At 44.1% G+C, this 19,861-nt stretch overlaps 2 protein-coding genes and 1 long non-coding RNA gene across 5 annotated transcripts in view; 1 reads left to right on the top strand and 2 right to left on the bottom strand.

Annotated features, from left to right (window-relative positions):
* The window catches only part of LOC116706844 (uncharacterized), a 55,289-nt gene extending 48,850 nt beyond the window's left edge, over positions 1–6,439 (bottom strand). The window contains exon 1 of the long non-coding RNA XR_004336330.1: positions 6,065–6,439. This is a non-coding gene — a long non-coding RNA (uncharacterized LOC116706844). The remainder of the gene's footprint in view (positions 1–6,064) is intronic.
* On the top strand, positions 1,973–5,929 carry tmem242 (transmembrane protein 242). The gene is made up of 4 exons (XM_032543867.1): positions 1,973–2,096; positions 3,915–4,015; positions 5,439–5,576; positions 5,661–5,929. The coding sequence occupies exons 1-4, from the start codon at positions 2,009–2,011 to the stop codon at positions 5,772–5,774; spliced, it is 441 nt and encodes a 146-aa protein (XP_032399758.1). The 5' UTR covers positions 1,973–2,008; the 3' UTR covers positions 5,775–5,929.
* Positions 6,440–7,151: 712 nt separating the features above from the next.
* Positions 7,152–19,861, bottom strand: part of arid1b (AT-rich interactive domain 1B) — a 28,066-nt gene continuing 15,356 nt past the window's right edge. For all 3 annotated transcript variants that reach the window (XM_032543775.1, XM_032543776.1, XM_032543777.1), the window contains 13 exons: positions 18,281–18,379; positions 17,483–17,692; positions 16,866–17,085; positions 16,067–16,250; positions 15,207–15,385; positions 13,832–13,976; positions 13,523–13,639; positions 13,359–13,440; positions 12,232–12,928; positions 11,714–11,844; positions 10,501–11,056; positions 9,124–9,373; positions 7,152–8,728 (listed from right to left, as the gene is read on the bottom strand). In XM_032543775.1, the coding sequence (XP_032399666.1) occupies positions 7,984–8,728; positions 9,124–9,373; positions 10,501–11,056; positions 11,714–11,844; positions 12,232–12,928; positions 13,359–13,440; positions 13,523–13,639; positions 13,832–13,976; positions 15,207–15,385; positions 16,067–16,250; positions 16,866–17,085; positions 17,483–17,692; positions 18,281–18,379 (3,615 nt within the window). In that variant the 3' untranslated portion in view covers positions 7,152–7,983. The remainder of the gene's footprint in view (positions 8,729–9,123; positions 9,374–10,500; positions 11,057–11,713; positions 11,845–12,231; positions 12,929–13,358; positions 13,441–13,522; positions 13,640–13,831; positions 13,977–15,206; positions 15,386–16,066; positions 16,251–16,865; positions 17,086–17,482; positions 17,693–18,280; positions 18,380–19,861) is intronic.

Below are 19,861 nucleotides of genomic sequence, written 5' to 3'. Positions count from 1 at the left end.
CCCGGCTAAAATAATAGTTGACACTTTTTTGCTTTTTTTTTAAAGCATTTTTGTTTTAGTTTTTGGTTCTTTTTCTAGTTATGTATCTTGTTTTTACATTTTTGTCACTTTTTTGTTTTCTAGCTTCCCCCCCACTGCCACCAGTATATACACACACAACTAAACATCAAATTATTATGAATAGCTTTACACTTATTCTTGTAATTCATGGTTAATAAACTTCATGAAATTATACCAAATTTGAGTTTAAAATGCAGGAATATACAACAATTAGGGCAGGGAGATATGAAGAAAATAAAATATCATGATTTTTTGATCAAATACCTCAATATCGATACCGCAACGACATTGTAGTGTTGACTATTGGACAAAATATTACACAATGAGATCTTTGTTTTAGATTATTTTTGGGGCATTTTAGGCCTTTATTCGACAGGACAGCTGAAGAAATGAAAAGGGGGGAGGGGGGAGAGGGGGGGGAGAGGGGGGGATGACATGCAGCAGAGGGTCACAGGTCGGAGTTGAACCCGGGCCACGCCGAGGAGCAAACTCCCCACGTGGGCACTCGCTCCACCAGCTGAGCTATCGGGGAAGCCCACACACAATGAGATTATTGATAAATAATCATCAGCGATGTTGATATAATGACTTAATGGGTAAAGGCCAATAATAACACTTATGCAATATTACAATATCCAAAATCTAAGACGATATCTAGTCTCATATCACGATATCGATATATTACCCAGTTCTAGCTGTAATATTATATAAAAAACCCACAATTCAATAAAAGTAGTGAACTGATCTGTAATTTGACTTGTGAAAAGTGTTGTATGGAACTATCCACGTGGTTTTGGGGCAATTTAAATAAAACAAGCCCATCCCATAATGTCTAACCTATCTCAACCACGATCTGGTGATGGTGCAGTGGATATGACACATGCCTTAGGTTTGAGACCTGAGTTCGATTCCCATTGCGAGACATCAACCAATGTGTCCCCGAGCAAGGCACTTAACGCAAAGTTGCTGCAGTGCGACCTCTGACAGATATAGCGACTGTAAGTCACTTTGGATAAAGGACATGTGTAATGTAATAGAGAAAGAGAGATATGAGAGAAACTAATAGAGAAAAACTACACTGCCCACAATCCTAAGCAACATATCTGATTGTGAGTCGTAGGTGAGGTCAGGCAGGTTGCGGAGAGACTTGGTCCAGCGGTATCTATCGGGCTTCGCCATTGTAAAAAGATAACGGGGAGAGCCGTACCCCACTCCGAGACGTTCCTCCAGTCTTCAGTTGTTGCGACATAATAATAATTGATACTGTTTATTATGGACGTAGGCCCATTTCAGAGATGTTTGTTTACACCATTCACTCAGACACTAATGGGAAATGGGGTCCAGGTTGGAAAACTGGGGCTGATGAAGGTTGGTTTGCACTAACCTTCATTCTGGACTATGTCAGAAATAAAATCAGAAAAGGTTTTATTGCCACAATAAGTAACACTTATGTGGGATTTGTCTTGGTGAAAGGCACACACATAAACAAACATATATTAAACATTAATATGCATTATTATGTTTGACTGCTTTTTTCTTAGATAAATAAAGTCTAAAACTTCTAGTTACTTAAAAAGATTAAGCTTTTACACACAAAACACATCATCTGATTTTATCGAACTGCAAACTTGAATAGTTATAAGAAACGGAGTGAGACCTCTTCATTGTCCCCCCCCCCCCCCCCCAGAGAGACAGACTTCTACAACAATAGACGATCCTTGGTTCAGGGGTCCGTCTCCATCCTCGATCTCCAAAAAACAATAAACCATTGTGAAAATAAAACGCACGCAGTATTTGTTACATAAGACAAAAACAACTTAAATCTTACTTTTGTAAGATTTTTTTACTCTTAAAAATTCATATTTGCTTAAAATACAAACACGGCGTTCTTAGGTTCCTAGCTAGCTTGTTTCCATCCGGTCACTTTCCGCAGACGGACTGAAGCAACATGACAGCTGCAGCTAATGAAAACATGACTGTGGATGTGGGAGAAGGAGCAGAAATTGACGATGAGGCCAAACTGCAGATATTAAAAGGCAAGATCACAGTTAGCCGGTTAGCTTGTAGCTAACAGTAACTGTTACTGGTTTTATATTCTGCTGTTCGTTGCGATAACTTAGCGTTTTCCTATCTAAGGTCGAAGCAATGTCGACCTATTCCACACCAAACTCCACTTTAAACCAGGCATTTTTAAGTTTCCTTAGTTATTAAAAGACCGGAACACCCTGGAAATACTTTAAAATGAATTTGTAGCGTCCACCGGCACGGTTGCGTCCGTTTTTCAGTCGTCGAATAAGCGCGTGCCGCCAGACCCAATTCAAAACCTCCGAGGTTAAAGGTTTCAAAGGTTATAAATAATTCCACATAAGCCACAACATAAAATTAAAGATTGTTCCTGTAACTTGAAGTTCTTATGTTTAATTCGGCTGCATTTAATCCATCAAACTCTCCGTCCTAGTCCGCCAGATTACATTGTGATGAGCAGCGCACTGGTCTCCTGTTTTGTGAGTTAGGGATCTTTTGGAAAGCCTGTTTAACTGTCAGATGGTGGCGGCGGATAACATGATATAGTTTCATTTGATGTCATATTTCTATGGTTATTATTACAGTGTTCCTCCTGCACAGACGCGGAGAGACAGACTCCATTCAAAATCCGTATGGTTTAATGTTTCCGTGATTATAGAGCTCTCGCTTTGAGCCCTAAAATATACATTGTGATTGTTTAATGAAACATTTGGTTTGTTCAGTTCGGTGTAACTTAACAAGCAGTTTTATTTAAACTCACCTGTGCTTTGATTTAACTCTCTCAAGTCATATTTTCTCAAATTACCTTTTTTGGCGAATTATATCAATGCCAAAAGTTAAGTTAGTGTCTCATTTCGAGCAGTGTCATATATTTTGTGAAATTGTTTTTTTTTGTAAGAGTACAGTTTCTTTTAAAACTGCTAAAATGTAAATGGAGTTTGGTCTTGGGAGCATCTGAATGAAGCAGAGGGGTGCAGATGTTTAAGTAGGATGTACTACTACTTTTTTTTTTTTTTTTTTTTTAAGACAATAGGCTCGTTCGAGATGAACTGCGCCTCGCCTGTAAAGTGGACGAGAGCAGGCGGCAGCTGCGGGGGGCGGTGACAAAAAGCTGCGGTAAAGTCGGACAGTTTCCAGCCGATTCCACCAGCCTTCAGGCTGGACAGGAAGTGATGAAAACACTGTGGTGCGATTCCGATTTAACAAAATATAATCAGACCCACACATCAGCTGGTACACAGTCTCCAGTTGTTTTAATTATGACAGAGTAGCTGGCAAAGTGCTCTACATGCGATCTGTTGCTGATTTTAATGAACAACAGACTGGAGATGATCCGTGATCTGAACGGATTTAGTCTCTTTGACTTCTAAACTTAACTATCAGTCACACAACATGTGTTCTGGACAGAAAAAGTCTTTAAATCAGACAAATAGCAATTAAAATCGCTCCGATTCAAAAACAGTAAAAAGTTTATATAAAACGTCATCATGTTGTAAACCAATCAGCTGTTAAATCAGCTGAAAAGCCGGCGTTTCCCAGCATGCTCTGGGTCCGCCTGGCTCTTGCAGTCGGTGAAAAGCAACTGCGCCGCCTGCGTCTCAGAACTGCGGCCGCCTTGCTCTCGTGAGATTTCCGTTGCCCACGTGTGCATGACGTCAGAGCAAGTCGGGATCAAGTCGGACACAAATCTAACCGGCATGCACCGGGCGCCGATCGCCGGTGATCGATTCTGCGCAGACCTGGCTCATCTCGAACGAGCCTATTACAAGTAGTTTCCTCCCCCCTCTTACGTAAGATTGTAGTTCTGAAACCTGGCTTCCTGTGTGCAGGGGCGGCCTTCCTGACCACGGTGGCGTCTGCAGGGATGCTGGCGGGGTTCGGCTCCACGCTGGCGCTCGCCAAGAAAAAGAGCCCAGGCTGGTTTAGTAAGGTAAACCTGTCCCACCTGTGTGTGGACAATATTATCAGTGTAGCTTTTAGCGGTGACACACAGATCAAAGAGAAGATTAAAAAAAAAAAAAAGAAATCGCTCTACTTCTCGCAGTCATAACTCAAAGGATCGTGATACAAACCGAACCCTGTGATTGGTGTATCGTTACAAACCTAGTTACATTACAGCTTGTTTCTTGTTTAATATCAACATGGGAAATGAGACACACACACACACACACACACACACCACACACACACACACACACACACACACACACACACACACACACACACACACACACACACACACACAACACACACACGTTAACAGGTCTGTTGGTGTGAGCAGCGCTGTTAAGAGACTGGAACTGTTAACTGGACCCGTGTGTTTTGGCCCAATTAAATTAAACGTGACGCACATTAATAAACTGAGTGTGGAGACACAATCAAGCCCTTGTTTCGCAGTCTATTTCTGTCACTGACTCATCTTTGCTGTCAGACAGTTTAAAAATGTGAAATCGGACGAAACGTGGAGCGACCTGTGGCCGTCAAACTGATGCTTTTATTCAGTTTAATAAGAATATCTGAGCCAGTCAGACCCTGCTTTACCACGTGTTTGTGTCTATGTGACTGATGGGAACAACAATCTTTGACATCGGTCCAGTATTAAGTGAGAATTAAGCTACAACTCAATGGTGAATCGTCAGTTAGCTTCCACTTAAATTTCTGTTGTTGTCGCTGACTCAGATTATTATTCTAAGTGTCTGACAACATCATGAAAGGATCCCTACAGAGATAGACCTTTTAGTTAAAAGTAAGATCCTTTTAGTTTAACATGAAACAGCCTCAAAATCACCATCACCAAACCCACCAGACTCCATGTAAATAATCACTACTTTTATCATCGTAAAACACACTTCATTCAAAGTGGACAGAAACTAAATAAAACTACTAAAAGCCGTCTTGGTTCATCTTTCCACTGTTCCAACAATCACCACTCTGCTCTGGTGGAAATAAACTCTTAATTCATACATTTACATGTAGAGACATGCTGGCTCTATACACGCTAAAAGTAGTGATTATTTACATGGAGTCTGGTGGAGATATGCTGCTCTATACACGCTAAAAGTAGTGATTATTTACATGGAGTCTGATGGAGATATGCTGCTCTATACACGCTAAAAGTAGTGATTATTTACATGGAGTCGGGTGGGTTTGGTGGTGGTGATTTTGGGGTGTTTCTTCTCACTTAATACTGGAGCGTTTTATAAAGATTGTTGTTTCCATCAGTTACTCAGACACAAACACATGGGACAATAGGGCCCAGGTTGAACAGAACAAAGGTAATTTACCAAACAGAAACTATCAATGCAGTAAAATGTAATTACACTCTGGTTCCTGACGTTGTTGTTGCTCGGCAGGGTGTAACGGCGACGGCGGCGGCCCCGGAGAGCGGCGCGTCCCTGGCCCTCAGAGCGCTGGGTTGGGGCTCTCTGTACGCCTGGTGTGGAGTCGGCCTGCTCAGCGTCACAGTGTGGAAAGTCCTCGGCGTTCACAGCGTACGTATCCACGGTTACTCATATATACAAACACGTCTCTCCAGTTCAAGAAGAGAACAATCCTTAACTTTCTATCTTCTTCAGTTGTCAGAGTTCAGACAGAAGATGCAGTCTTTCTTCCCGTCCATCCCCAAAACCTCCGAGGCTGCAGCTGGATCCCAAGATCTGGACTGGGACTCTGTCTTCAAGTCCAAATGATCTGCAGCTGGATCCCAACATCTGGACTGGGACTCTGTCTTCAAGTCTAAATGATCTGCAGCTGGATCCCAACATCTGGACTGGGACTCTGTCTTCAAGTCTAAATGATCTGCAGCTGGATCCAACATCTGGACCGAGACTGTCTTCAAGTCTAAATGATCTGCAGCTGGAGTCCAACATCTGGACCGAGACTGTCTTCAAGTCTAAATGATCTGCAGCTGGAGTCCAACATCTGGACCGAGACTGTCTTCAAGACTATGTGGCTGCAGCTGTCTTCGAAAAAGAGCAACAAAGATGAATTGATTAGTTGTCAACTGTTAAAATAATCTACTATTCTGATAATCCATTAATCAGTTGGAGTTATTTTTTATGATAAACGTGATGTCAGCTTGATACACGTGAATATCTTCTGGTCTCTTCTCTCCTCTGGGACAGGAAACTGAATATCTTTGAGGTGTGGACAAAACAAGACATTTGAGGACGTCATCTTGGGCTTTTTGGGAAACACTGATCCACATTTTAGAGACTAAACAACTCATCCAGCAAGTAATCGGTAGTTGCAGCACTAGAGTCTCCAAGTCAAAGTGCTTGTGTTGTGTATATTTGTAAAGATGTTTGTTTCTCTAGTACATTGGGTTTGTTTGTTTGTTTTATTTTATCCTGGAAGAATTGAAATCACCATCACCAAACCCACCAGACTCCACTTTGAATGAAGTGTGTTTTACGATAATAAAAGTATTGATTATTTACATGGAGTCTGGTGGGTTTGGTGATGGTGATTTTGAGGCCATTTCATGTTAAACTAAAAGGATCTTACTTTTAACTAAAAGGTCTATCTCTGTAAGGATCCTTTCATAATGTTGTCAGACGCTTAGAATAATAATCCGAGTCTGTCAGCAGCAGCAACAGAACATTAACGCTGGTTTGTTTGATTATTAATTTTTTGCTGGAAGATGTTTTCCTTCTGATTCTTTCACTCTTTCTCTCCCTACTCTGATTTTCTTCTCTATTTTGTAGCAAAAATGCACTAACATTTTTTCAAAACTACAACTTTATTTGTTATAGTATTAACTATTTTATTCTCAAAAGCTCTGCTACTTAAAATTCTGCAACGTTGTGTCATAGTAGTCGGAGCTGAACATAAAAAGATTTGTGCCGTAATATTGCTTTTTGTTTTGTAAAATTGGAAGAAAGTATCGTTTAGGAACCGGTATCAAAGTCCCGGTGTTGGTAACGGTTTTGAACATTTTTTAACGATCCCAACCCTAAAGAAAAGAGAAGCGTGCATTGACCAAGTCGTCCTGCAGACTTTAAAGGTCCCATGACGTGGTGCCTTTTGGACGGTTTATACAATTCACAAACTCAGCCAGAGTTGCGTTCAGTGCTCAACCAGAGTTCACGTACGTTTATTAAACATCTGTGAAATGAAACAGACTCGGGATGGAGAGATTTTCTTTTCCTTAACCCCCCCCCCATCACTTGACATTTTGTTACAACTGTTTCTGAAGTGGTGTCAGTTAAGAGTACAGATAACTGCACACAGAGTCTCTCAAATCAAACGCACCTTCCACCAAAACCCACCCTGAAACCGAGAGGGTGTTCCCCTTAAATACAGAGAACCGAGTCTTCGCCTGCTGGGAAGAGAGGAACTAAACGTTCAGCTACGTACATCACCAGGGCTCAAATGTACATCTCTATGTCTATTTACAGATGCATGATGGGAGATTTGCAGAGGACATAAAAAGTTCTTATAAAACAAAGTGGTGTTCGATACTGTTGGCGGCAAAATACTGATGGACGCACTGCAGGTGGTCAAATTATTCACATTAAAACGTACATATTGCACAGAAAAAGTACGTGACTGAACATCAGTGTTTCCTCCGTTGTGAGAAAAAAAGACGCCTATCTACAACACGTGTCATCGTTTAAATAACTCTGACCCCCCCCCCCAGGAAACTGAAAGAAACAAGGATAGCCAGAAGCCAAGACTTTGACCTTCACACTTTGGTTAAAACTAAACAAACAGACTAAAGATTTAAAAAATTAAAAATACATTAAATAGTTTCATCGTCTGTATTAAAATTACTTAAAAATCCCAAATAAACATTCCTGCGGATGGAGCCGATATATTTATATTCTCTCTATATTCATTTGTAAGTAAAAACATCTGTGTTCTTTAAATAAAAATAGAATCGGAGCCGTGTTCGAGTCACGAGCGGCCGATTTTGAAGAGTACTTCGCACATGACGGCCGTCACAGATGCGTCGAGCGCGGCCGACAGCGAGACGTCCAGCAGCCGGCTCTCGTGCAGCACGAACTGCGTCCGGTTGTCGTCCGCCCTCGCCATGGCCAGCAGTGCCCGGGCGGCGCGACACATCATGTTGACGCTCGGCGGCTCGCCGGCATGCGCGCTCTGATGGAACTGCGCCGCGGCCACACCGTCCTCCAGGAAGCCGATCAGAGTACCCACGCTGCCTTTCTGCAGCGCGACGGCACGCGCCGCCGCAGCGTCGCCCTGCGCCAGGTTGGCCAGCAGGGCGACGGCCATCTCCCGACACACCTGGCTGCGTCGCTCGCCGACGAGGCGCAGCAGCGCGGCGAAGAGCGTCTGCTGCCGGCTGAAGGGCGGCGTGGCGAGCAGCAGGTCCACGTTGCCGTCCTGGATGCTCAGCTTGCAGAGGCACTCCAGCGCCAGTCTGTGCGGCGACAGCGCCGAGGCGGAGGGCGGGTCGTGCGCGGCGGCCGACGGGCACACCATCCAGTGCAGCAGCCCGTCCAGCAGCGGCAGGCAGATGCTCTCCGGGTACAGCGACAGGTCCAGCTGGCCCGCTATGTTGGCCAGCGTCACCAGCGTGTTCTCACGCAGCGCCGCCAGGCAGTCCCAGCGCCACTCGTCCCGGCTGCACGCCAGCCCCGCCTCCTCCGCCTGCTGGAGCCCCGGCGCCGTGCGCTTCCTGCAGAGTCATTACAGGAAACTAAAAACCAACAACTACTACAACTTAAATAAGCAGTGAAGAATATTATGTTAACTAAAACTAAATACAAACTAAACCTAAGAAACTTAACTGAAAATATATATATAATATATATATTATATATATAATATATATATATATATATATCAGGTTAAAAAGCTAATAAAAAAAACTAAAAATATTTAAAAAATAAAAATATATTAAAACTTTAAATATCTAAAAACTAAAGGATTAATATATATATATAAACTAAACATATATATAAAAAAATCTTAAAACTAGCACACACTCAGATTAGAATAAAATTGGAATAAATTGTTGTAGTCACAACTGAAATTAAAAACTAATAATTGTAAAAGTAAAACGTTGCTAACCTGGGTGTGTGTTGGTGGTGCAGCAGCACCAGCCGGCCGAGGATCAGCACCAGGCCGGCGTGGCGCGACAACTCGGCGTCGTTGCCGGGGACGAAGGAGAGGCCGCGCACGATGTTGGAGACGCACAGGCAGCGTCTGGCCAGAGAGTCCTGCCACGACTCAGCCGTGGACAGAGGAGCCTCGTCCCAGCAGCGAGGCTCGTCCTCCAGTTCGCTGAGCGGGCTGGGACGCCCCCCCTCCCACAGGTAGCCTGGAGGACACAGAGACACAGTCACTACTAAAGGTCTCTGGGAGACACTTCAGGTTTTATGTCCAAGTGACGGCGAAACAAGTTGCAAAAAAAAGCAATTGATAAGCCCATCAGGGTCTAAAAAAACGGCATAGTGGTCGCCCGGATAGCTCAGTTGGTAGAGCGGGCGCCCATATATAGCGGTTTACTCCTCGACGCAGAGGGCCCACGTTAGACTCCGACCTGCGGCCCTTTGCTGCACATCATCCCCCCCCTCTCTGCCCTTTCATATTGTTATCCGCCCTGTCAAAATAAAGGCTTAAAAATGCCCAAAAATTAATCTTTAAAAAACGCCACATTGGACAGTATTACAAAACAAAATGGTATAAATCTCCTTTCTTCCTCTCCTCCTTAGAATCATTTACTTTAACTTTTGTTTTTGTTGGTTTTCTTGCCTGTACGGAAATGTACATGTTCTTATTCATCTTGTTTAACATGTGTGAAGGCCCTGGGCCTGTGGTATCTGTGTGTGGTTTGTCTTATCCACCTGTATATCATATTCAGTACATATCCAGCTGTAAATCTTGCTCACAATACTTGTTATCTATATTTTATATTCATAGGACAAACCCATCTGTAAAATTCTGTTTATAATAGTATTCATTTCAATATTTATTCACTTATGCACTTGTATTTATCCTGCACTTACTGCTATTGCTCTTCTGGTTAGACCCAAACATTTCGTTGCCTTGTACCTGTACATGTGTAATGACAATAAATTTAAATCAAATCTAATCTAATCTAATCTTCATGCAGGTGTAGCGGAGGTGATGATGATGATGAGTGGGCGCACCTGGCCGGTCCTCCCAGGCTATTTAACCCCGCCTGCCCTGAGTTCAGCCCTCGCATTCTCCTGACTGCGCACCACCATGTTTTCCCTCCCTAGTTATTTCCTTTGTTAGTTACTGACCACATGCACCTCACATCCTCCATTTCATCCATACACCCTCATTCACCACTGATACTGACAATCACACCTCATCTTTCTATTGTTTGCAATATGATTTAATAAATGTCACGCTATTATTAACGTCGTAACACGTTCAAAATATAAACTTAATAACTAAACTCTTCCTCCAGGTTTTTACCTCTTTGTGTTTCAGGTGTTGTCTCCTTGCCTCTCTCCTCGTCTACTTCCCCTCCCCCCTCGTCTCCTCTCCCCCTCTCCACGGCGACTGTGTCTCCCGTCTGGATGTGAGCGGTGGAGTCTCCTCCCCCGGCTTTCCAGTGTAGAAGGCCGCTGATGAAGCCGTTTGGTTGGCTTAGCTCGGCCCAGCGCCTCTCCATCTCCTCCCACTCCTCCCCCTCCTCCTCCACCAAGATTGGCAGCTTGTCGAACTTGCTGGCCTGTTGGGGGCGGGGCTCCACCTGCACTTCCTCTTTTACAACAGCTTCCTCTTTCTCAATGTCGGCTGCAGCTGGGAGCGTTCCCTCCTCCGTCTTTGGTGTCTTTTGAACCTCGGCTGTTTGTCCGTCAGATGGCGTCTCCGTCACTTCCTCCTCCTTTTCCTTGGGGGGGTCACGCAGCGGTCCCAGCAGCGTCCTCTGGCCCTCGGCTCCCACCTCGTACTCTACCAGGATGCCGAAGATCTTGATGAGGCAGCGGCGGAAAAACTCCACGATCAACTCCAGGAAACCAGGAAGCTGCAGGACGAAAGGGAAGAGGATAGAAGGATTATGAAAACATATTATAAAACACATTTTAATATCTGGTTTGATATAAAATTCATCCAACCAGCTGTTGGAGACAGGTTAACACTTGGATAAACATCATAAACAACAACCATTTTAAAACAATAGACAAAACATCTGGAAAAGTCATAAACGTGAAGCCAAAGCTCCTTAAAGGCCACTTTATGAGATTTTTTAACATTAATATGAGTTCCCCCAGCCTGCCTAGAAATAGTGACAGGTGTAAACCGAGCCCTGGGTATCCTGCTCTGCCTTTTAGAAAATGAAAGCTATGAGGTCATAAGGGGAAAGGTTACCTCCCCTTTCTCTGCTTTGCCCGCCCAGAGAAATTGGCCCCCCCACAAGAGAGAGAAATCAAGGCTTTCAAACAAGCAAAGTGGAAGTTGGTCAAGGCCACATTTATTAAATGATGGTGCCATTTATTTTAAAACAGACATTAAAGTAGAGGATGATTTACGACCTGTCGATCAGGACAGAGGCTTAGCGATGCTAACCATGCTAACACTGGTGACATTTAAATAGATCTCAACTTGTTTCTGGCTGTTGTCTGTGATTTTCATCGTAAAGTTAAGTTTTAAAAGGAAAAATCTTCAGATGTTGTGTTCCGACCTGTGAGAGGCTGAAGGAGCCCACGGTGCTGTTGTCGTACAGCAGGATGTTGATGGCGTCCAGAGCCCAGGTGCTCTCTGCTAATAGGCCGGATTTCAGTGACATCATCACCCGCCACGCCTCCGGGGTTCCTGATAGGACGAGTTCAACCACAAGAGCATCTGAGGCTACGTTTTGGTTTAAAAAGGAATAACGTCTGCTTTGTTTCCCCCTCTCATTCCCCCTGCTCTGGCCTTTAAGTTTTTTTAATAAAAAAATAAATAAAAAAGTATTTATCTGCTCCAACCCTTTTAACATTTCAGACACAGATATGATAATAGTGGTCTAAAATGCTGTAAAATGGCATTTCTTTTTATTGAAAAACTTCACATTGTTTTGTTGAAGAAGCCTTAAATCCCCCGCCACATACGTCGCCTACGTCATCCATAAAAACACTGGATCTGATGTTGGTTTGTTATCAGTGTGTGTGTGTGTGTGTGTGTGTGTGTGTGTGTGTGTGTATGTGTGTGTTTCCATACCTGTGTCCTTGGCGGTGAGCCGGCGTCGTGGCTTCAGTTTGGGGACGGTGGCCTCCACAGACCCGGGGGGGAAGCTGAGCTCCCCGTGGATGATGGGGGGGCCCTGAGGGGCTGGGGGCCCTGGCTTCTTTATGGAGGGCAGGTAGGGAGCGCTGTTGGGGGACAGGGAGCCGCCCGGGGGGCGGGGGAACGAGGAAGGGCTGTGAGATCGACTCACATGGTTTGGGGCGGTGGGCAGGGCCTGGAAGGAGGAGGGGGGCTGTCTGGAAGGCAGGGGGGACATGGAGCGGGAGGCGGAATGGGGGTACGGGGTCTGGCATTGGCCGGGATGCCCGGGGGGCCACTGGCTGTCCTGTGGTGCCCGGCCCTCCTGCTCGTCTCCTCGGCTTACATTGGGGTACGCCGGCCCCTGGCCCTGCCGGCTGTATGCATAGTCAGTCCTGGGGGGCCACATGTTGGACTGCGGCCCCTCCCCGGGGCCCATCATACCGTGCTGCCGCTCCCGGGTGTATGGATATGGGTACTGGCCTTGCACCGGCCGCTGCTCGGAGCCCAAGTAGCCCCCCCCACTGTCGCTGCCTCCACCGTACGGACCGAACAAGTCAGGTTGCTGGGAGCCAAACTGCTGCGTTGCAAACCCCTCCCCCTCATGTCGCTTCGCAGGGGGATAAATGCCCTCCATCGCACGCTTGTAACCCTGCAGATGAAACAATACAAAATCTAAAGTTTGATTTCTCATCGAAGATGTTGTCTACAAAGCCAAAAAACAGGCAAGATACAAGTCTGTGTGCAGACCTCCAAACAGAAACATCTCCACATTACTCTGGATTAGCTTCACTGCAATTAGCATTGCTTTCTCCGAACAAGCCGGTCTGAAGAAGGTTCTTTTTCAAGCCCAAAACGTGGCCATTTAACAGCTTGTTCCAACTGAAATTAAGCCTATTGACAGGTACCTCTGTGTTTTTTGATGAGCTGTGAATCCGTCCCCCACGGCTGTCCCGCTCAGACTCACAGCTCATTTAAAAACACGAAGGTACCTGTCAACAGGCTTAACTTCTGTTGGAACAAGCCGTTGAATGGCCACGTTTCATTATTCAGCTTGTGTAAAGTAAGGAGTAAACTTTCACCTGCTGCGGAGGGTACAGGGGCTGATGGGAACTGTAGGCCATGCCGTGAGGATACTGCTGCCCATAACCGTCATGTCCATGTCTGAAGGAAGCAGATTTTATTTACTAGACATGTTAAGACAAAATGTAAAGCTCCACCTGAAACATAGTCTCTGTAGTCTCACCTCTGCTGCGTGTATCTGTTGGCCGTGTACATGCCGGCCTCACCTCCAGATGGAGCTACGCTGCTCTGACCTCCAGGGGGCGCCATGCCTCCATCCGGCCCCAGGACATGGTCCGGCCTGTGGCAGAAGAAAACTTCAGACACTTTGTATTGTTTACTAAAGTAATATATCTGTATACATTCATTCCTGTAAGTTATCATATCAGACATAAATATCTATGGGGCATTTACAGAATGGCAGTGATTGCTGCGGGGAACGCAGACGCGCCCGGTGTGACATAACGATAAGGCTGTCTGACTGGTCTCTTACCTCCGCTCGTATCCGGGGCCGTAGGGGTACTGGGGCCTGGGGTCCATCCCTGTAAGGGGCCCAGAGGGCGGCCCGTGGGGGTACCCGTCCTGCATGGCACCACTGGGCATCTGACCCGGACCAAAGGCCTCGCCGGGCCCCGGGCCTGAAGAGGAACAGGTGAAGACACTTTGCTTTATTTGGTGAAATCAATCGTAAACAAAAAGCCTCCAATGATGCGGTTTAACTTTTTTTATGCTTGTTCTCAACTAACATCTTACTTTTAATCAGAGGTGTAGAGCTATTTCTTTAAAGTGTGGGAACACAAGGATTACAGTCAGATATGAATGGGTGGCTGTTTTACTGCCTCATCAGTTAGTTTTAGACTGAGAACCAATAATTTAACTCACTGTGCTGCTCAAACGCGGCCTCCAGCAACTACCAGAAACTTTTAAGATGAATTGTTTTCTTGCATGTTAATCCATCCATGAGCTGTGTCAACATGACAACGTTGACCATTTAATTAATTTTCATTGTCTCCCTTGCATGACGTAAGCTTTGGTGATTATTGTATGTTAGCACTTTAACTGAATTATGCAAACTGAAACTAACAGAAACAAGTGGCAGAGCGTTGTTCTGGTGTGCTCCGGTGGCACTACATCCTTTCCTTCGTACAGAGCCTGAAACTCACAGCAGGGCATCATCATTCACAGATTTATGTGTAAAAGGACCACAGGGTGGAAAACTGAAGAGTGTTTTGATAATTGATTGAGTCTTTAGTTCCGTGTCATGGATTTATAAACATACACCCCCAATAATCCAGTTTCTGAAATTTTTGTTGCCTTTTTGGACAATATTTTCAACTTTTTTGTCACCTTTCTAGAATTTTTTTTTCCAGAAGTTTTTGTTGCTTCTTAAGGAGATTTTGTTGCCTTTTTGAGTTATTTTTCTACAAAGTTTTTGTTGCTTCTCTCAATCCATGCAGACATGTCCCGGGACCTTCTAATATTGTTGATGATCTCAACTCGCCGCACACAATGTTAAACCAAAAGTTATGCTTTTGTTTATAAGACACCTGTTACAATATTCAAACGTTTCAGAAAATGTAAAGGTCATTTATTACAGATCGTTCTTACACAGAGTATTACCTCTTCACACCCGAGATTGGCAAATAAAAGAAAAAATTTCTTAATGCAGAACTAAAATGTTTCATTCAGCCAGAAGAAATCATCATAAAGAGAGGGTTGTTTGGTAAAAAGTATATCGCTACCGTCCTTGTAAACAGGACAATAAAACAGACAAAATTATCCTAATTTTAAAGTTCAGCTAGCTGACATAATCAGGATTTCTGCAGGTTTTCAAGTCTTTTATTCTTCCTATCACCGTGGATACTTACCTTTCCTGGGCCCTCCGTATGGGTCTTTGTTGGCATTGTACTGCATCCTCATTGAGGGGTCTGTGGGGCCCCCTCCCTGCTGGTAGGGGGCGCCGCGGGGTCCCGGGCCTCGCTTGTTGTGGAAGGCTGGATCGCTGCCTTCAGAGAACGGGTCCAGGACGCTCACGCCGGCCATGTTCCTGTGAGGAAAACCACAGCAAAGGGTGAGGCCGGATGTTAAAAAACTTTACTGCAACACAACATGCATGGAGCTCAAATAGTTTGAGTGAGTTTTTGTGACAAAAAGTAGAAAAAGGCAACAAAAGCATTGAAAAAAAAAAAAAACTTTGAAAAAAGGCAAAAACGTTAATAACGCCTAAAATTGTCAGGGAAAACAAACGGTAAAAAATGTTGGGGGAGGAAAGTTTTATCTTACAGAAAGCTTGGATAATTATAGCTAAGTTCAAATAGGAAGCATCAGTTTGGACCTTGCTATAACTCAATAAATTAGCGGAAGAAAGTCAAACTGCCCAAAAAAGTGACAAAAACTTTTTATAAAATAAAATAATAATAATTTTTATTAAATAACATAATAATAATAAAAGTGTTTATTTTACAGAAAGCTTGGTTAGTTAAGGTGAGTAAGTCCTAAAGAAGGATTACATAGTTTGTTATAATAAAAAAGTGAGAGTGAAATATATGTAATTTTTTATTTATTTTACTGAAATAAGGCATAATCGTAAAAAATAAAATAAACAAAAATGGGAGGAAAAAAAAAATAGTCAAAGGAATCCTTTGTTTGCACCTTGTTATAGCTCAATAAAAGGAGAATTTACAAATACAATTACATGTTTTGGTGATTTAGACTGATTTCCCCGTACCTGTTTGCAGTCTGAGGGCCCATGTGGCTGTGATGGGTGGAGGGCTGGGGGCCCATGTGGCTGTGAGGGGTGGAGGGCTGGGGGCCCATGTGGCTGTGCGGGGTAAAGGCAGGGGTCGGGGGCTTCAGGTTTCCAGGGGCCTCGGACTGAGTGATGTTGGGGCCCTGCAGGGAGCCCGAGTTGGCTGCAGAGATACAGACCAGACAGAAAACCTGCTGAGAACAAGGGCTACGTGTCATCATGTAACGTCACACCGAAAACAAGACACGGACCACAGAGAGACGGATTGGATCCTTCAGTACCACCAGCTTCCTGGAAACCAGCAGAGGTCATACCTGCAGGGTTAGTCTGCTTTACAAAGCTAGAGAGCAGTAGCAGATATGAAGTTTAAAATTTTAGTACATAACTTCTTAGCCCACACATGTCGAACTCAAGGCCCGCCAGCCAAATCTGGCCCCCATATTGATTTTGATACACGATAAATTTCGCCTCAATTTCCATCAGTCACTTACACACCAAAAAATACTTGATATCTTCACCACTAAATTTACTTTACTCTGCTCACTCTCTCTCGTCCGTTCAAACTGCATCTTTCATCACTTTCTCTCTCTCTCGTCACTAGTGTCCCAGCGACACGGTAGATGAGCTGGCGCAAATATCCAAAACTTTTATTGAAAACTGTCGCTGATTCGCATCGCAGTCAGTGTGAATAGTTTTGATGCGAAATATTTGCCGCTGATTATTCCGCATATTCATGTCACTCTCATGTTATTCATGTTAAAGAGAACTGGTTTCTTACCTGGTGAAGGGGGCTGGATCTTGGCCTGCAGCGACGGAGGTTTCTTGGCGTCTCTGGCGCAGCCCGGTGCCTCGGGCGGAGGCTCCTCCCCTCGCTCTACCTTACACTCGTAGGCGAACAGATACTGGATGTACTGCTTCTTCAGGGAGCTGGCCGAGCTGCTGGACGTCCCCACGCTCAACAGAGACGACAACTCTCTCCACTTCTTATTTTTATTCACCTAAAGGAAGCATCAGAAAAAAACATTTATTGCCATGTGAATCGCACTTACTAGGGATTTTCTTTGATTTAGTGCATTCATATAAATATGAAATAAAAAATTGTGTAGTGACATTTTATTTCACTAAAACAAATCTAAGGTTTTGTTTCATTTTCTCACTCAAAACTTGCATGTGCGCACATGAAAGTTTCACGTGAGCACATGAAACTAAACTTTTTGAAACTAGACGTTTTTTTGCTCACATCCCCTTAAGGGCTCTGTAGAGTAGAAGGAAAAAGTGGCATGAGAAAACAAGTAAAGTACAAGAACCTCAACATTTGGACTGAAGTACAGTGCTGGAGAAAATGTACTTCGTTACATTCCAGACAGGAAAGAACAAAACAAAAAGTTGCGTTACCATGGCGAGACCTCCGATCTCTCGGACAGCCAGGTAGAGTCTGCAGAGGTCCAGAGGTTTCCTCCCCACGGCGGGCAGGTTTGGGACGGGCGTCCCCCGCTCCTCCATGAAGGACAGGAAGCGGTCGACCCACAGCTTCCTCTCCGGCTCGCCGCCCATCTCGTACAGACGGGTGATCTTCTCGTTGGTCATGGTGGCCACGTTCTGCTTCTGCAGAGACCGAGACATGATGCACACCGCCGTCAGGTTTAAGTATCAGAGCGGAGAACAACAAAGCATTTGTTGTGTCTCTCGTTGCTTTCTCTCTATTGCTCTTTTGACTAAAAGCTGCCTTCAAGTGCGGTCAGTAACGTCAAGATCCATAAACTATCTGACAGAAAACAGTAACTTTTAAATATTAAGTCTACTTGTACTTTGTAGCGGGTTTAAGAACGCTCTATGGCGTTTTAAGCCCCAATATCGACTTCCAGGCAGCGCTGTAACCGTTGACTTCAAGGCACGTAACCTTAACCCTAACACTTGTCTAATCCTAGTGCCTTGCAGGCAGCGCTGTCTGGAAGGCAACGTTGGGGGCTTGAAACACCAAACATCTTAAAGAACACAACAAGAAGTCACAAATAAGGGCTGTTTCATTGACACTCTCCCACAAAACCCTGCAGAGATTCACCGTAAGCTGTCCTATAAAATAAAGGTCTAAAATGCAAAAAAATAACATAAAGTGGCATGATTTGACTTTTACACTCCATAGAAACCTGAAACATAAATAGAAAGACAAAGTCTGTGCCTTGTGACACTTACGGAACTGGTTGTCGTCTTGGCCCAGGCGGAGCTGCTAATGCTATCAGCGTCTTCTCCGGGACACAAGGACAGACCAGCGGTGCTGGGGGACACGGGGGGCTGGGGGACACAAACACACAACGGAGCAAAAGGTTAGTGGACAACAGGAAGCAGAGATTTACAAAACAAAAAGAGAGAGAAAAGTTTCTTCTTCATTCACAGAGAAGCTGTTCGCATTTAGCAGCTGTGAAAAAAAAAAATCCCAATTTCTCTTCATCCATCGATCGATCAATCCTCCCATCCATCAACCCATCTACCCATCCATCCATACACCCATCCCCATCTACCCATCCATCCATCCATCCATCTCATCATCCATCTATCTATCTATCTACCTACCTATATATCCATCCATACACCCATCCCCATCTACCCATCCATCTATCTACCTACCCATCCATCCATCCATCTACCTACCTACCTACCTATCTATCCATCCATACACCCATCCCCATCTACCCATCCATCCATCCATCTATCTACCTATCTATTCATCCATCTACCCATCCATCCATCCACCTACCTATCCATCCATACACCCATCCCCATCTACCCATCCATCCATCTATCTATCTACCTATCTATTCATCCATCTACCCATCCATCCATCCACCTACCTACCTACCCATCCACCTATCTACCCCTCCTCTATATCCTGAGTTTTTAAAAACAATCTGGCAGAACTAAGAACCAAACTGAGCATCTAGACTTACTAATGGGAGGAAACTTTAAAGTTGTCTCACATCTAATCTGAAGTCTCTCTCACAGCCGACATGAAATTAAAGAAAAAACAAGCTTAACTGTTGGAGCAAACTGATTCTAAACAAAACATTAGCAGCAACATAATCTGCAGAAACTGGAAGACGAGTTGCTGTAACTCTGTAAATCAGCGCCGACTCCTCGCTCCGAAAGTCAGAGCTTTCAAACCTCTGAGAGCAAGGACCCACACAAAACAACAAACTGATGCTCAGGGTGGCAGGAACTGGATATTTTTGGGGTTTTCATTTACACTTTCTGAACCTGCCAGAAGAAATAACAACTTTGTGCAGCTGCTGCAAACAAACTCATCAGTAGTGCCTGGAACAAACACTGCACTGAAAGAGTTTTCTGCTACGAAAGTCTGACAGATTTTGTTTTCTGATTGTTAGAGTGGGGGAGGACGTTTCTGCCGCCTGGAAACTAAAAAAGCTACAAAGACATTGAAATAAGGAACCAAAACGTTGAAAAACAACAACAGAAACGAAGAAAAAAAGCGAGAAGCAAGTTAAAAGAAACTTTTAAAACTTAGGAAAAATAGTTGAGAAAAAAAATTCAAAACAGACACATTTTTTGGGGGGGGAAAAAGTCCAGCTTAACAAACAAAGAAAATTAAGAATTTCTTTTTTTTTTTTTTACTAAACCTGAAAAAAACTGTTGTTTTCTAAACGCCACTTAAAAAAAACAAACGTAGTAAGGCAGGGCAGCTTTATTTGTATGGAACATTTCAGCATAAAGGCAATTCAAAGTGCTTCACAAAAAAAAAAAATTAAAACATTAGAATAA

The sequence above is a fragment of the Etheostoma spectabile genome, chromosome 18 (genome assembly GCF_008692095.1).
Source record: "Etheostoma spectabile isolate EspeVRDwgs_2016 chromosome 18, UIUC_Espe_1.0, whole genome shotgun sequence".
Classification (NCBI taxonomy): domain Eukaryota; kingdom Metazoa; phylum Chordata; class Actinopteri; order Perciformes; family Percidae; genus Etheostoma; species Etheostoma spectabile.
This window is presented reverse-complemented; position numbering and strand designations above follow the sequence as displayed.

Coding starts and splice junctions, on each gene's coding strand:
- tmem242 (XM_032543867.1), top strand. CDS start 2,009: ATGACAGCTGCAGCTAATGAAAACATGACTGTGGATGTGGGAGAAGGA. Junction 2,097..3,914: donor CAAACTGCAGATATTAAAAG/GCAAGATCACAG, acceptor TCCTGTGTGCAG/GGGCGGCCTTCCTGACCACG. Junction 5,577..5,660: donor AAGTCCTCGGCGTTCACAGC/GTACGTATCCAC, acceptor TATCTTCTTCAG/TTGTCAGAGTTCAGACAGAA.